General features: G+C 38.1%; 3 protein-coding genes across 4 annotated transcripts; 2 read left to right on the top strand and 1 right to left on the bottom strand.

Moving 5' to 3' along the window:
* Positions 1-656: 656 nt before the first annotated feature.
* LOC113723792 (dirigent protein 25) lies at positions 657-1,385 on the top strand. The gene has a single exon (XM_027246764.1). The coding sequence runs from the start codon at positions 657-659 to the stop codon at positions 1,383-1,385; it is 729 nt and encodes a 242-aa protein (XP_027102565.1).
* A 2,006-nt stretch (positions 1,386-3,391) lies between these two features.
* On the top strand, positions 3,392-4,708 carry LOC113725533 (dirigent protein 24). The gene has a single exon (XM_027248752.2). It carries the CDS (start codon positions 3,456-3,458, stop codon positions 4,599-4,601), a length of 1,146 nt encoding a protein of 381 aa, XP_027104553.1. The 5' UTR covers positions 3,392-3,455; the 3' UTR covers positions 4,602-4,708.
* Positions 4,709-5,204: 496 nt separating this feature from the next.
* LOC113725532 (uncharacterized) lies at positions 5,205-10,656 on the bottom strand. 2 transcript variants are annotated; one of them, XM_027248750.2, is made up of 4 exons: positions 10,170-10,656; positions 7,607-8,958; positions 6,232-6,415; positions 5,205-6,152 (listed from the first exon to the last, which is right to left on the bottom strand). In XM_027248750.2, exons 2-4 carry the CDS (start codon positions 8,921-8,923, stop codon positions 5,524-5,526), a joined length of 2,130 nt encoding a protein of 709 aa, XP_027104551.1. In that variant the 5' UTR covers positions 8,924-8,958; positions 10,170-10,656; the 3' UTR covers positions 5,205-5,523. The 2 variants fall into 2 exon arrangements, with proteins under 2 accessions (XP_027104551.1, XP_027104552.1); XM_027248751.2 differs by lacking the exon at positions 10,170-10,656 and adding an exon at positions 9,131-10,101.
* Between the last annotated feature and the right edge of the window lie 2,135 nt (positions 10,657-12,791).

The following is a 12,791-nucleotide window of genomic DNA, read 5'->3' as shown; positions in this document are numbered from 1 at the left end:
TCCTTCTTCTTTTTCTTTCTTTCTTTTTTTTTTTTTCCTCTCTTATTCTTCACCCTTCCCCCTCCCCCTCTCCCTCCCCCCTCCATAGGTGACAGTTGCAGCAGCAGAAGCAAAATTATTATTATTATTATTTTTGCTTTCTTCTCTCTTTATTTCTCTTCTTCCTCTCCCTCTTCTCCTTTCCCCTTCTCCTTTTCCCTTCCCTCCCCTCTCTCTCCCCCACCACCTCTCTTCCTCCGGAAAAAGGAAAGGGTGAGGAGGCAAAAAAAAAAAAAAAACTTCTCTCTACTAGCGCCGAAAAAGGTGACGGTCGGTAGTGGTGGGGTGAGAGAAAAAGAAGAAAAAGGAAGAAAGGAAATTTATTTGTGTATTTTTTGGTATTTTGAAATGTATAATTTAAAAATTTTGAAAAATTATTTTTAGATTACTGTAATTAAAATTATTTAAAAAATCTAGTACGAGACAAACATGGAAAAAAACTCATTTGTCAAACAAGCCCGTTGGTTTTACAACTTTGTCCTTTAAGCACGATCCAAATGGAATGTGGATTTGTTGGCTACACAGCAGCTACGTTAACTGCCCAATTCAAAATTGAAACTACTACCATTTAAAACCAATCATAGAGCAAACAAGCACGAAGCAACAAACAGCTCCGCATGGCGATGGTCAACCATCCTTCCTCAGTAACCATAGCATGGTTCCTCTTGTTCTTGACCATAATCCACCAATCATTTTCTGCTCGAACTTTAGGTAACTCATCACAGGGCAATGGCGATCATCACGCCAACCTAGCAATCAGCTTCTCCATGCCAGATGTGCTGAGCCAGAAACATCCCTCGTCCAGGCCAGTAACAACTCAAGTAAATGGTCAAATTCCCTTCTCCAAACCACTAGGCTTTTTTCCACCTATTGGAGGCATTCCCTTGGCTAATATTGATACCATCCCGATGACTGGATTGCCATCTCAAACCATCGATTTAGAAGGAATCAGCATGTCATTTCCAGCCATCGCGACTGTTCAAGAATTGGAGCTGGGAACTGTGACAACAATTAATGAGGACATATATGAAGGATTCGTATTTGGTTCGTCGTTGCTTGGCAAAGCACAAGGGATTTATGTTGCTAGCTCAGAACATGGAAGCAGTCATATGATGGCGATGACAGCAAGTTTTATAGGTAACAAGTACAAGAATGCCTTGAGAATTTTTGGGGTGCACAGGTCCGATGTTAATGAATCACACGTTGCAGTTATTGGTGGCACCGGGAAGTATCAAAATGCTAATGGATTTGCAACAGTCAAGACTGCGAATATCAGCTCCAGCTTGAAGGGTGAAGAGAGTGAAGAAGCGTACAAGCTCCTGCTGTTCAATGTTTATCTTGGTTAGGCGGCTTGATCTATCTACTCAATGCCCTGTTAAAGAGTCATATATTGTAACTCAATTAGTCTTCTTAGACCCTTTGTGAGGAAGGAAAGCAATTGATTGTCATGAATTATTGTGGCATGAGAAAGCTTCTAATCATTGATTTGGCGGAGATGTAACCTGCAATCCAGTCATGTAGAATTACTATCTCATAATGAACGTGGAGTTGTAATATTCATCAAGAATTAGTATCAGATAATAATTATGTAATCAAGATCTTTATCCTGACAAACAATCTGCCCACGAAAGTTGAGTGGAAGAAGTCCGTGTATGGTGTATGACACGAGGCAACATAATTGACCCGTGAGTTGTTGAAGATAAATGGTTTGACAAGCCAGAAAAATGAAACCTGCTTTAAGCAGCTGCATCTGGTGAGATTGAGGAACATTCAGGAGTCGCACATTCTAATGAAATACAAACTTAAGTTCAATCCCAGAGAGGAGAAAAAAAAGAGGGGGGGTGGGGTCTTAAATTAGAGACTTTAGGATACTATGCTTTCTGTTAAGTCCAGTATTATTTGGTTAAACATGGATACCATCAGCATAATTCCATACCCTCTGTAGGGACTTGATCAATGGGACGTGACAATTCTTGTTCGTCTTGGGTGCATGGTTCAAAGTCGCGGTCGCGGCCTAGACCGTTCCATATCGATTTTGATATATCGGTCGCGGTTTTAGCGAGACGGGAATTTTTGAAATATTTAATATTCTAAAAATTATAAAAAATATGATAAATAAAAATAATTAAAAATTAGTAAAAATAATAAAAATTCGAGTTGATTCGAGATGATTCGGAGTGACTCGGTCGTTTCAACCCTTCACGATGACGTCTCGGTGAGTCAAATATCTCGATATCGTTTCGTCGCGGTCTCGTCTCGGACTGCGAGTCTTCGAACCATGCTTGGGTGGGTGTTATTTCCAAGCTTAAAGGCGAATTCCTAAGCTTGAAAATTGAAATGATTTAGGAGCTCATGCCAGTAAAATTTGCTCTAACAACTGTGTTACGAATCCCCATTTGAATTGTTATTTTTAAGAATTTCTGTAGAAAAATATATTGTAGCAATTTAACGTGTGCGAGATAAAAAAATAAAAAGAATTGAAAATTGCGCTCACAAGAAGCTTAAAAATTTTTTGTGGAAAACCACAATCCAACCTCTCCTAAGTCTAATTGAGGCAGAGCACGGATTACTTAGCAGGGCGACTATCACAACTAAAAGAATCTTAATCAATTTCCCTCTCCTCTTCTAATACAGGTCTGTAGCTTTTCCATTTGCAATATAAGGAGCTCGATCCATGGCCTTACACCTAAAGCGCCGCAACCAAACTTGTGCTTTGCAAATCTGGGTCTTTGGAAGATACCTGCAGTTCGTATAATTAACTAGTAATTGAATAATTATGACCCAAAGGCATTCTACAAGTTTGTCAGTTTTTCTGCAGTTCTTCCGCCTCGAGCCGCTGCACAATCTGCATCGAACATCAAAGTTTTGTTGTACCTTATCAAACTGTAAATTTTCAGGGGAGATTTTCACTGCAATGACAAATCATCAGAAAAAGCATATTTTTACGGTCTCTTTAAAGCGTCTGATTTTAACCAAATCATCATCTGACAAACAATTAAACATGCTCAGTACAAGATTTTAAGCCATCTTCACCCTTTCTGAATTAACAAAGTTACGATCTCTTCTTGACCTCAATGTGCTATGGAGATTAGATTGAAGTCTCTTTTCTCTACAGTACACTTAATGGTGACAAAGCAACATTTAAGCGTAATACAAAATTGCATTATAGTTGCCTTTTTAAAGTTTTTCACAACCAATCCAAATAGCCAAAGCCTTTATCTTGATGAGTTAGGTTGGTAACTAACATGCATGTACCAACTCCGTCTAATCAGCTCCACTTATTTCAGAGAATTTTTGAAGCTATATATACATGTATATATCGATTCGGCCTCAATCCTTTCACCATCAAACAACCATCCTTCCACTTCTTAAACTGATCTTCTCTGAAGTCTGAACTAATCATTTTCACACCCCAAATGGCCAAACTTTTTCACTCAAGTTCTAAAAGACTTGCAGTCACCATTTGCTTATCCCTCCTTGCCATCTCCCTCGGGCATGCTAACTCTGCCAGAATCCTCGATGAAGTGAGCCCGCAAACCCCATTCCCTGCCACCGTACCTGATGCATCAGATCCTACAGAAACAGATGTCCCTGATGTGGCACCTGTACCTGTGGTGGCCCCTGACACCACATTGCCCAGCGGCCAAACCCCAGCCACCCCCAATACCAATCCCGTTACAAATGCAGCACCAATTGCTGGCCCTGCTGTTCCATTACCAACAGGACCAGCTTCAGTCACCGCCCCCGGTGGCACCGTTTCCCCAGTTGCCAATGCGCCTAACACTGTCGCAGCCCCTGGCACCAATGTGGCACCTGTAGCCACCCCAGCCATCACAACTCAAGCTGGTGCTTCAAATCCAGATCACCCTACATTATCCTTCTTTATGCATGATATTCTTGGTGGCTCACACCCTTCGGGCAGAGTGGTCACTGGTGTCGCGGCCAATACTGCTGCCAATGGACTACCATTCTCCAAGCCCAACAATCAAGTCTTCCCCATCAATGGCGGTGTTCCACTCAACACCATCAACGGCGTCATCAATAACAACAACTATCCCTTCCTTGTAGGCCTCAACGGTTCTCCAACGAACACAATCATCTCAAACAACAATGGTGGCAACAATGTAAATGGTGGCAACAACCAACCCTTTGTTACAGCAGGACAGCTTCCGGCAGGCCTAACTATCCAGCAGCTCATGTTCGGCTCAGTCACCGTGGTGGACAATCAAATAACTGAAGGGCACGAGCTTGGAACAGCCGTGCTTGGCAGCGCCCAAGGATTTTACTTGGCTAGCTCTAGGGATGGTACCAGCCACACTCTAGCCTTGACTGCATTATTCCATGACCATAACGGAGACCATGAAATTGTGGACTCTGTTAGTTTCTTTGGAGTTCACAGGACAGCTACACCTATATCGCACCTTGCAATCATTGGAGGGACTGGAAAGTATGAGAATGCAAAAGGCTATGCCACCATTGAGACTGACCTTCACCACGAGGATCAGCACACAACTGATGGTGTTGAAACCATTACTCAGTTCACTGTCTACCTCACTCCATAGACGTAATTGTTTCTTCTTGGATTGTTGAATTGTTTCTGAATTTGCAGTTTACACTTGGATGTACCTCTGGATTATGAAATGGAATTGTTACTCGTAATTTGATGCTATGATGAGTTTGTAAAAAAGTTCACTTTCTTTTTTATAACCCCATTCTAAAATTTCTTATTCGTGTGACTAGAAATACTCAGAACTGAATTTGCGTTTTCTTCTTCCTTTTTCTTTGTCCCTTAGAAATTGTGGAATCCAATTTTACTTCATAGTGAAAAACTTAAAATCTGATCTTTCGTGAACCTGTAAAGCTTTTTTAGAATATTGTTCGACTGCCTCAAGGGAGCAATTTGAGACTATCAATGGATTCTGGGCAAAGTATGATAATTCCGGGGTTAGCATGGGGAGATGGAAATTAGTATGTTTTCCACAATTATAGACCCCATTTATGTCTACAGACTACAGACTCATTTACAAATTAGACGAAGAGGAGAAGGGACCGGTCCCCGGGGGGAGAGGAGGGGAGGAAGAACAGGCGATGTGATATTGTTCATAAAACAAAATTGGAACATTAGCCAAATTTTTGGAAAAAATATTGCATGCAGTTAAAAGAGATTCGACATTAAAATGCTTTCAAGCCTCCATTCCTGTAGTAATCATTGCATTGTTCAACTGTACAAAGAGATCCTAAATTCAAATGTACAAAAGGATATATTTTCCTTTCAAATCTCACAATATCACTCCCCGCTACACACTCTAAAACTTAAGCTAGAGTATGGAAGCTTTCATTCTGCTTCCTTCCTCGGCTTACCTTCAAGTTTCTCTTCAAATTTAACATTTACCAAAATTGCAGATATGACACATCTAAGAGCAAATGCCAAACTCAAAGCAAAGAATCAGCAATAAGTAAACAAAAACAAAGAAAAACCCTCAGCTATGGACTCTCACTGCTACAAAACTCTGCTGCAAGCTCATCGATTAAGTATTCTACTATTTCTCTACAAATGATACTAATATCACCTTCCAACTCCATCCACTTCATTTCACCGCCAAGCACTTTATCACCCAAGTCCTTCCTGACCTCCTTATCCTGGCTGAGTAACATCCACAAGTCTTCCTCTATATCATCCCTGCTCAAATTGGAGCTTAACCTTCTTCGTAGAGGCTTTCTTGACATGCAAAAATCCATGCATGAATCTAGAATATCCCTCAACCGAGAGTTTATGAGGTCAAATAAAAGCCTCCTCTCTGACTTCGCCCATGATGTCTGCTTCCCATATTTCTTCTCCAATGCCTCAAAAACTGAGGGGCTCACCGGAGATTCTCTGCCATGCCATATAGCCAGATCCATACCAAACAAATTGTCCTCATCCAAGACATCAACTAGGTACGAAAAGTCCCTGCTTTCTTCAGGTCTTGACATTCCCCACAGCTTTCCGTTATCACGGGAAAGATCAACGGATTCTTTTTCAGTATCTTCATCACTTGACACTGCCATTCCAGATCCTTCGGAGTTTGTTTCTTCCGATTTGGGATTGAGAAGGTGTAGCTTTAGTGCAAGACCTAGAGAAATTACAGATAACAACAGTTATATCAAATATAAGTTGTGCAAAATTTAAATCATAGCGTTTACTTCACTTACCACTGAGATCAGAAATCGAACTTTTAAAGATTTCAGAGTCAGGAGGATTCTCTTCCTTAAAAAGAGGTTCCAATACAGAATCTGGACTAGGCTGGTTGATCTCCCTCAAGTTTATGGCGAATTCTGAATCTTTTGCTGTACATCTGAGAATAAATTCTTCTCCAGGGGAATCACAAGATGATTTCTGCATTGAAACAAAATGTCCTGGTAAGAAAATGAACTTTATTTTTCATTTCTGCATTGAAGGAAGAAAAGAGGGGGAAAGAAAAAAAGTCAACAACTTTACCTAGAAATTACTGATAACGATTCTAAAAAGAAACAGAGTTGCCATCTTTGACAGGAAAACTAGGCCTCACATTGTTTGCACATGTTTTACTAAGACAGAATTATTAGAAATTTGAATTAGAAAAAGCAGATTGTTTATGCTTCTCATGCAGATGTTCAAGTACTTCCGAGTTATCTTGTTTACAACACCCTAAGCTAGGACATAATACAATTTTATTCTTCATTCAGTTAGCAGCCAGATGTTCACTTGTTTGAAGTGGATAATGCAAAAGCAACAAGATTTATATAACCAAAATACGGCTTGAACAAATATGGGAACGCAAAAACGCAGCTTGAAAAGAGGATATATGGATTCTTCAAGGAAAATATGGATAAATTCAAAGAAGCAGCTACTCTGAACACGAATTGTCTGAAATCTCGTATGAAAAGCCTACAATTTATATTTAACTCCCCGTTAGTGATCTAGAGAATGATGCAGTCTCAGCATCACCCACCAAAAAAAATAGAAAAAGCGAAAATCAATTTTGATATACCTACATACACGTTTTAAGGGCTTAATTCCGGGGACTCAGGTGCAAAAACCGCTGCCTTTAAATTTTCACCGGCCAATTGAAAGGGTACCAATCTAGGCATTCTCCTAATGTTAAAACTAGATAGTGGATAAACGCAAAGACAGTTTTTAGTGATTGACAATCATAACTTTAGCTATGCTAAGACAGGATAAAGTAGAATAGTTAGAGACAATGTTCTCAAGTATCTGATGTAGGTATATGATCTTGTTAAAACTGAAACACTTTCTATAATAAATATCAGTAACAATGTTTCTAAACCACAAAGTGAATGTACATTTTCCAACTTTTACTGGAATTAACAGTAGAAACATGAATGGTGATAAATATGAAATCATCCATTAGGATATTGCTATTTGCATTTTAATGCACCAAGCAACCAAGCAGCACAACAAAACTGCCTTGACATGCAAACAGACTTTATTTGGCTAATGGAAACGTGGACAAAAAATCATTATAGATATGTGTAATATAACACTCAAGCCAGTGTCTGATGGACAATGTGGAAAGCACAAACAAACCTGCCGAGCCAAATTGTCTGAGACGTCAGAACAGCTATAACCTTCTGCTTCCTTGTGCATGCCCTTCTCCAAGTCATCCTGAACCCCCTGGTTAACTTCCAGAGAAACATTATCATCTGAATCTGAAGAAAGAATCTTGGAATTTGATAGCTCATAATCTGGATTGTGACTACACTCCAAATCTGCACTGAGGTACTGATGCTGTTTCTCACGTATAACTGTTGAATCCCCTGATTCTACGCTATCCTTTCCATAGAATTTTTCACTATTCAGCTTCTGATGTTTATCAGTTACAGTTTCTTTTTTCCCAGAACAGCAGCTGTTTTTGGAAGCTTCAACCCTGGTCTTAAAACTAGTGGATTCACTTGCAAATGGAGAATACTTCAAAAGTTTGGGCCTTCGTAGATTTCTGATATACTTGTTTGTTGAACCAACCTTTGTGCTAACCAAAGAAATACCAAACTCAGAGCTTTCTTTTTCAAGACAAGATGGATTGCTGAAACGGTTCTCTTCAAGTTTGGAATACAAGCTCGTGGGCCTAGCTTCCTTGTCCTGAATAGCAAACATTTGACCAAGACTACATCTCCTGCCTGACACTTCAATATCTGGAAAGCTTCTAGTTGTCTTCCATCGTTCAAAAATTTGCTTCTTTGCTTCGCTGGCAAAAAATGACCCACTATGAAAGGGGCATGAAACTTGTTCTCCATGTTTCCAACCAAAGGAACCTTGGGAGGAAGTCACCAGAGCCTTAGGTGCATGAACTGAGGAGTCCTCGGTTGTGATTCTTGATCTTGATGCATATCTCTGCCTGCCACTCATATATTTCCATTTCTCTTTGGCAGATTTATTTTCAACTTGCCAGGGATCCATAAAACAATACGTGGGTGGCTCAGTGGTCATCTTTTCAGTTTCTGTTACTTTTGCATTCAGTACCCTGCTTTTATATTGTAAGAGCTCCACATACTCCCCAGATTCCATGTCACCCTTCTGATGAAAAATGTCAGATCTCTGAAGATGTAAACCAGGAATTGTAGCCTGATTTGGTTTTAAACCAGGAATTGACTGTGAACTTCGTTTGCCATTTTCTGGGATCTCACTGCTAAAGACATGCTTAACTGCATACTGTTTCTCAGCAGTTTTCCTAGTTAAGCGGCTCGAAAGGAGTGAACTCTCCCCTAGCATACCTATAGAAGCACTTTTGCGGAGATAATCCTCAGAAAGCACTTTCAGTTGTCTGTTGGAGGGCTGCTGAGGCGGCAGCTCATCAATTCCCATCAACCTGGCAATAACACTTGGTGTATTTTGGTTACCTTCCATCTTTAACGCAGGTCAATGTGGATTCAGATCAGACACTGCACAGAAAAGACCAGGACGGATCCCCACATGTCAGAATTAATGTCATGCTTGTAGAATTTACAGAGTATCACAACTTTAAATGTGGTAAGCAAAGTGCCAGCATTTTAAGTAGCATTAGCAAAACAACAAAGACTACATCTGTTGTCCTGTATAGCAAATACAGCTTACACTATCTCTTCCATTATGCCATGATAACTGCAGCATAACCAAAATTTGGAGTCTAGATTTGAAAGAGCACTGCATTCCCAACTTCTCTACAGCAAAATGCTCCATATTCATAATCGAGAACAGACAGCACAATGGAATCAAAAAGTACTTATTGCAGCATTTCAGAACCCAAACATCAGGCGAAGGAACAAAGGCTCAAGCAATTAAAATCCGTACCTCCATTGCTTTACAATCTAAAATAGTAGGAAATATAGGTTTCAAAGACAGATTTAAGGAAAAAAGTGAAATTGAAATCAATGATAAGCATCCAAAGCTCAAAGGTTTTCAATATAAACACCAAAAGAGCAAAGGGCCCGCCCATACATGCTAGACAAATGACAGATAGGGAGAGAACCACGGATTCAAAGAAGAAAAACAGCTAAATTTTACATAATAAAGCACATTAATGCAAATTCACATCCCCAATTGTCTGGTGAAAATTAAAACAACGTGCTATAAGTTAAAACCCATATTAAAGTTCTAAATTGGAAGGCCGGAGAAAAGCAGCAAGATAGATTGAAATTAAATGCAGAAGCAACAATATCAAATTCGGTGTATCATCGGCGAAGAGGAACTTTCTAGGCTCTAGTGCCTGAACGGATTGAATAGCTCCCTCATCATCTCCGACAAATAAAAAACAAGTTTGTCAAAAGTAAAACAGCTAAAGCTAAAAAGGTAAGCAGACCATAATCATTACCACCGTCATCATCATTGATCAAAGGGACCTATTATCACAGTAAACCAAAAAAAAACCCTCAAAAAATTTCAGTAAACTACATAAATATCAGCGTCCTAAAAATTGTTACTTTAAAAAATGAGAATCATCCATCACCGCCATAACTAACCAAAGAAATCATCACCAATATCCCATCCATTTCATACAACTAATGCACAAATAAGCACTTAAATTCCCGATTATGCAAAATAATACAAAACCCAGGAGACATAAACATCTCAAATTAAATCCCAATGATCAGAAAAGGAGAATAGCCTGACTGACCTGTTATTGAAACTTGAAGGCTCTCCTTCTACTTCTACTTATGCAACTGGGCTTGCCATAGGAATTCAATATCGTCATTAGATGCACTATCTGAGTAGTAGTTCCATCGAGTGATGATATCTTAAAAACTAAAAAATTCAAGCGTTGAAATTCATTAAAAGAAAAGACAAAAGGCGGCTCCAGAAGAAGTGGAAGGTGAATCCCAGAGCAATATTGCAATATCTTGCAAAATGATCCAAGTAACTTTGTGCATGTGACAGTTTTCTTTTTGAATGCGCAGTCAAAGTTTCGACTTGCGGAGGGAATTATCAATCATGATGGAGTGATGATGATGATGAGCAGAGTTGAAGATTGCATATTGCCAAAAATAATTTATGGATCTTTATTATATGCACGTAAAACATTGATGTGGGGCGGGGGAGGATTTAATATATTTCTTATGTGAAGATCCCTCTGTTCCCTCCCCCAAATAAAACAGCAGCGTAAACTTGGTTGGTTAAATTTGGAAGAGAGTGGATTTTGAATTGGTATTATTCCTATTCTACGCGCATCGACAATGAGGTGGTCAACGCGAAATTTGCGCCAAAATTTGGACAGGGAATTCTCATCCACTATTTGCTATTTCCACTTCAAAAGATTTTTCTACTTCCAATCTTGTTCCCTCTCTGCATTGATTTGGAAAAATAAAGATTTTTCTCTTATTTAACCAATTCGAGGTTTTGTTCCCTCTTTCTAGCTTTTTATGATGCTATGAGGGTTTGTAGGTATATATATATATATATATATATATATATATTTGTATATATATATGTATAGATATATATAAGTTAAAGATATTAACATTGATAAATTTATAGTATAAGTATCATTTCGTGCAGTATAAGATAAGTTATATAACCAAATTCACTCATACATCTTTAATATATGGTAAGGATGTATTTCTTCACTAAACATATCCAAAGTTTAAGTTTATAAATTTCTTTGTTTGTATTACGAGTATAATTATTTTACATTATACTTGAAGTTATAATCTCAAATAAGGAGACCCTTGTAATTCCAATAATCATGATAAAGAGATCAAAGAGACAAGAAAATAACACAACAAAATCAAATTTCTGAACTAATATTCATTATATTTATTGCACATGAATTACGTATACGATAACTTACACATATTATGGATCATATTTTGTATCCCGTGTTTGTAAGAAGATGAAAATGATTGCATGAAAAAAGGACAGGATTTTGGACCAAAATTTAGAAGAATAATGAATAAACATGCATTATTGCAATTTGATACAAGAGAAGCGCATACATATCGCACATTAGATATTTTGATGCTAAACTCTAGTGTGATTCTAGATCCCATCAATAAGCACGACGTTACAAAATTTGAATAGCCTTTTTATAATTTTAGAAAATTATGCGAATGGTCTTTTTTTATAACAGTGTGATTTTGCACAAATTTATGATAAAGTCCATAGTTTAGTTTCAACTTATAATTTATAACGTACTTAAAGCCCACCAATTGTGTACCTCCATATCAATTAACCCCCAAAAAAGATAGTAGAAAAGATTAAAGCTTTATCTTTTTGTTTGTTTTATCCCAAAAAAAAAAAAAGAGAAGTAGGGTGCAGTAGTGAAAGTAGAGACAACAGGAGTGGAAAAAGCAATTGGGTTGCCCATTATTAGCGAAAAAGGAGGAATATTCGAATGAATGAAGGCCGAGGTTGGCGCGGAAAATATTGTCACGTGAGTTTCATGCGGGCAATGTATCGTGGGGCCGCGGCGTATGGGCTTCACAATCCGCTTGGCTGGATGGACGCGTGAATTTATTATGAGGGTTTCCTTCCCTCCCTAGACATGATGGTACGCTGGTGCTACTATCTCTTTGTTCTTTTATTCCCCTTTATTTTATATAGTTTTTCTGTGTGGTAATTAGAGCATTAAAATGGAGTTAGTTGGCCTAATTGTATAAAATGGACGGCCGTGGATTAGGGCCCTTAATAATGAGCAAGAGGCTTCCCAAAAATTACCCAGAAAAAGAAGAAGAAGAAGAAGAAGAAGAGAAAACAAATAAAATTTTAATACAACAGTTACTCTATCATGTTAAATGAATGAATAGGGTTTAACTTTTGAATCATGCAAATGTTCGTGGCAATCAATTTGAACCGTTAAGCGTACGCATGTCAAATTATCTTACTATATAATAAAGTGTAAACAGGTGTCTGGTTTTAATATTTAACCTTTTAAAAGTACCTTTTCAACGTTTACCATTATCTATTCACGTCTCATTTGGAAAAACTTTCACTTCTACATAACTCTTGGATTAACTAATCAGCTAATGAATATTATTGCATCACCTCCCAAAAGAAATGACAGAAGAGTGGCAATTGATGTAAACAATTTTAGATATTTTTTGGACTTCTAACTTCATCCTTGCAAAAAAAATAAATTAATTTTTCCGTTCATCGCGTGATCATATTTTGTCTTTCTAACTACTCGTAACCACCTTAACCCAACTACCAAATTACTGTTACATTATAAACCAAAGTTCTTTAATAAAAAAATTATATCAATTTGATTTATGGAAAAAGCAACAATATTGCATAAAACTAATTC

Source organism: Coffea arabica, chromosome 2c, assembly GCF_036785885.1.
Source record: "Coffea arabica cultivar ET-39 chromosome 2c, Coffea Arabica ET-39 HiFi, whole genome shotgun sequence".
Taxonomy (NCBI): domain Eukaryota; kingdom Viridiplantae; phylum Streptophyta; class Magnoliopsida; order Gentianales; family Rubiaceae; genus Coffea; species Coffea arabica.
The sequence above is the reverse complement of the archived record's forward strand: the minus strand, read 5'-3'. Positions and strand labels throughout refer to the sequence as shown.